Source organism: Morone saxatilis, unplaced genomic scaffold (genome assembly GCF_004916995.1).
Source record: "Morone saxatilis isolate NCDOM2014 unplaced genomic scaffold, NCSU_SB_2.0 Contig16, whole genome shotgun sequence".
NCBI classification, from domain to species: domain Eukaryota; kingdom Metazoa; phylum Chordata; class Actinopteri; family Moronidae; genus Morone; species Morone saxatilis.
This window is the reverse complement of record NW_023339718.1, coordinates 5,628,171-5,632,446: the sequence shown is the minus strand read 5'-3', so window position 1 is coordinate 5,632,446 and position 4,276 is coordinate 5,628,171. Positions and strand designations below refer to the sequence as shown.

General features: G+C 41.3%; 1 protein-coding gene across 1 annotated transcript in view; it reads left to right on the top strand.

Moving 5' to 3' along the window:
* c5 (complement component 5) overlaps positions 1-4,276 on the top strand; it is a gene marked incomplete at its 5' end in the record, with an annotated part of 13,054 nt that overhangs the window by 4,667 nt on the left and 4,111 nt on the right. Inside the window, 10 exon segments of the mRNA XM_035658980.1 lie at positions 293-353; positions 437-526; positions 673-885; positions 973-1,048; positions 1,268-1,322; positions 2,228-2,356; positions 2,454-2,558; positions 2,649-2,820; positions 3,156-3,280; positions 3,774-3,854. Coding sequence (XP_035514873.1) covers positions 293-353; positions 437-526; positions 673-885; positions 973-1,048; positions 1,268-1,322; positions 2,228-2,356; positions 2,454-2,558; positions 2,649-2,820; positions 3,156-3,280; positions 3,774-3,854 — 1,107 coding nt within the window.

Genomic DNA, 4,276 nt, shown 5'->3' with positions numbered 1-4,276 from the left:
GATTGGTTGAATTTGCGTTAAGTGTTGCGACTTTGAGGAGGGATTAATAATCTAATACTGTATGTGTTGTGATGTGAGCTATTTAACCATAGTTCATTCATCCATCTTTCACATAATTGTTTACTTTTAAATTTGTTGACATAAATTGTCATTTTGTTGTGTTTTACTTATTTTCTCGTCTGAATTAGGTTTACAGGTGAACTTTCCGTAGCTAGCAGTGACTAAGTAAATCAACAACCTGAAACAACTGCTGTTTGATACCATCATTACCTTTTCTGTTGGTTGTTTCCAGCCCGAAGGAGTGATGAAGGAGCAGTTTACTGGAGGGAGACTTGACCCACAGGGAGTCTACGGTACATTTACTGATCTACATCACCTGGTTCTGTGTGAGGTTAACAGCTCAGTGTTTGCTGAAGTCTCTGCTGTGTTCCTGTAGGTTCAGAGAAGACGACAGTGGTGCTCAACAACTACCTGCCGGCCAACATCGTTCCCAAAACATCTGTGGGCAGACTGCTGACTATCAATGGTATGTTTGTGATCAGCAGAGAGTGAACGGGTTNNGATGAGGGTCAAAGGTTGTGACCTTTATGCTCTGGAGTGCACCAGAAGCCTCTACCTCCCCCTGTGGTCTAACAGTGTAACTACATATGTTCTGTGCGTCTTATGTACCAGGTGAGCTTCTTGGTGACGTCGTGAAGGTGGTGCTCAAACCCGAAGAACTTAAAAAGCTCATTAACCTGCCGTCCGGGTCGGGAGAGTCTGAGATCTACAGAGTCCTCCTGCTGGCCGAGGTGTACCAGTTCCTGGAGGTGACGCGGCGCTGGGACCTCCTGGGAGACAACATTCAGCGGGGCTCAGCAGCTTTGGCTCAGAAGATCAGAGAAGGTGAGGGGACGCTGGAGAGACACTGATGGTACCCTGAGGACGTTAATGTGCTGTTCATTCACTGGGTGTGTGTGTGTGTGTGTGCAGGTCTGGTCAGTATCAGCTCATACAGACTGCAAGACGGAAGCTATGCCAACTGGGTCCGGAGGGAATCCAGCACCTGGTCTGAACACACTAAAGTCTTCAGAACATTTAATCCAACAGTTGTTTCCCCTCTGCTAACGGCAGCTACGTTAGCAGTTAGCTATTCAAACTAATTAAAGTTGCACATTAATAATGAGTCATAAGAATAACATTCAGTGAGTTACTGCTACTGGCTCCATCTAGTGTCCATATCTGTCTCTCTGACTCCCCCCTGTGTGTCCCCCACCTTCCGTCTCAGGCTGACAGCTCTGGCGGTGAAGACTCTGGCTGTGGTGGATGGGGTGATCTCTGGGGTACGGTGGCCCTGAGGGGCAAAACACAACATTTCAGATTGCTGATGATTCTTGTTTGGGATTGGATGGAATTAAACCATGCCCCCTTTATATGACAACACGTTTATTCTTTAACATTGTCACGTTTATTCTTTAACATTGTCACGTTTTCTCTTTAACGTTGTTATTTTCTCTTTAACGTTGATGTGTTTTTTCTTTAACGTTGTCATGTTTTCTCTCTAACGTTGTTGTTATCTCTTTAACGTTGTCATGTTTTCTTTTTAACATTGTCACGTTTTCTCTTTAACGTTGTTATTTTCTCTTTAACATTGTCACGTTTTCTCTTTAACGTTGTTATTTTTTCTTTAACATTGTCGTGTTTTCTCTTTAACATTGATGTGTTTTTTCTTTAACGTTGTCATGTTTTCTCTCTAACGTTGTTGTGTTTTCTCTTTAACGTTGTCGTGTTTTCTCTTTAACATTGATATGTTTTTTCTTTAACATTGTCACGTTTTCTCTTTAACGTTGTTGTTTTCTCTTTACCGTTGGCGTGTTTTCTCTTTAACGTTGTTGTGTTTTTTCTTTAAAGTTGTCATGTTTTCTCTTTAACGTCATGTTTTCTCTTTAACGTTGTCGTGTTTTCTCTTTAACGTTGTCGTGTTTTCTCTAACATTGATGTGTTTTTTCTTTAACGTTGTCATGTTTTCTCTTTATCGCTGTCACGTTTTCTCTTTAACGCTATTGTGTTTTCTCTTTAACGTTGTCATGTTTTCTCTTTAACGTTCTTATTTTGTCTTTAACGTGTTTTCTCTTTAACGTTGTCGTGTTTTCTCTTTAACATTGACGTGTTTTTTCTTTAACGTTCTCATGTTTTCTCTTTAACGCTGTCGTGTTTTCTCTTTAACGCTGTCGTGTTTTGACCTCAGGACGACCGAAATCTGGACAGCCAGTACCGAGAGTCTCTGTCGCAGTCGGTGGACTGGTTGATCCGCAGAGCTCAGCAGACGGACGGATCCTTCACAGACAAATCCTTCTTCAGACCCAACAAACTGATGGTCAGCAGCACTTCTCTTCCTCCTCTTCCTCCTCTTCCTCCTCTTTCTCACTGAACGTTTGATGTTCAGACCTTTACTGTTCTCTGATTGGCTGCAGGTTGAGGGGACGGATGCGACCGTGCGCTCAGTGTATCTGACGTCCATTGTTCTGATCGCGTTACACAAAGCTACGAGCATCAGCGACCAAAGGCTGCAACTGCAAGTGAGAACATCCTCCTCTTCCTCCTTTAATCCTACTCTTCCTCCTTTAACCCCCCCACGTCTCCCCTCCTCTCATCCTCTTCTCTCTTAGTACCAAGAGAACAGCATGACATCTGCAGCAGACTACATTTCCCAGCATGCCCCTTATGTGAAGAGTTTGTATGTGCGTGCGGCGGCGACCTACGCTCTGAACCTTCATGACGTCCACAGCGCGGCAGCATCCAATATGTACACCACTATGGAGAGAGAGAGTCAAGAGAACGGTGGGAAGTTTTATATTTACCGTCACATAAAGACTGTAGTTTTATTCATGTTGTAGTTTTATTTAATTTGTAGTTTTGTTCAGGTTGTAGTTTTATTTAATTTGTAGTTTTATTTATTTGTAGTTTTATTCAGGTTGTAGTTTCATTTACTTTGTAAATATTCAGATTGTAGTTTTATTTAATTTGTAGTTTTATTCAGTCAGTTTTGTGTCGTTGATGTTTGCAGCAGATAATGTCTGTCATGACAGAAAATTTATGAAATGATAAATGATCTTGTAAATGTGTCTGTGTGTTAATGTGTGTGTGTGTGTGTGTGTGTGTGTGTGTGTGAGCAGGCCCCCCCACCACCCTCCGGTTCTGGCCGGAGTCGAGTGTGAAAGGCGGTTGGATAAAACCAGATGAGTCCAGCGGTCTGACGGTGGAGACGACAGCGTTGGTCCTGCTGACTGCGCTGCGAAAGGTACTGCTACTTCCTGTTTATTCTTCTTCTTCTTCACTGACCTCCAGCGCTTTATCTTCCCGCCCGGCTGCCGTGATGTAGACGTGTACGGCGTGACATCACTGGTGTGGTTCCAGATACACTTATTTACACACTGTTTTATTGTGAAAGGACAGCTGAACATACAGGTTGGACTCGAACCTGAACGCCTGGGAACGTGGCGAGCTACAGGGCGACAATATTAGACCTCTGACCACAGTGTTCATTTACAGTTAATATTAATTATTATTAGACAGATTATTAAAGAATTACTGGTTTAAACAGCGATTAAATCAGCTGTTGTAAAAATTATTAATTTACACAAAGCAAAAATAATGTGATAGTTATTATATTATATAATATTTATTATATAAAATAATGTGATAATTATTATATTCAGATCTCTAACACTTAACAGGTTGAGTGAGATCAATAATCAGTATTATTGGTTATTGATTATTGTTTTGTGTTAAAGGGGAGGACCCAATACGCCAACCCCATCCTTTCCTGGCTGACCCAGGATCAGCACTACGGACAGGGTTTCTACTCCATAGAGGTACACACACACACACACACACACACACATTATAATAAAATACATTGTTTCAACAACATATTCATTTTATTATTATTACAGTAATCACATTACAGTTATCAAGTCATTCAGCAGCTGGAAATATTCGATTACTTTGATTTTAACAAACTAAACTATATTTTAATCGTCAGTTATTCATTTTGTGGTGGAATAGCAGAAAGTAATATAACTAGTAGTGTAAGTAATTACTGTTAGCAGGGAGTAATATGTAAAGTAATATTACTTTAAAAAAGAGTAATAAATTACATTTCTTGAGTAACTAGCCCCACGCTGGTGAAGGAGGCAGTCTCTGTACTGTCTCTCTCTCTGTCTGTCTGTCTGTCTGTCTGTCTGTCTCTCTGTCTGTCTGTCTCTCTGTCTGTCTCTCTCTGTCTCTCTCTCTC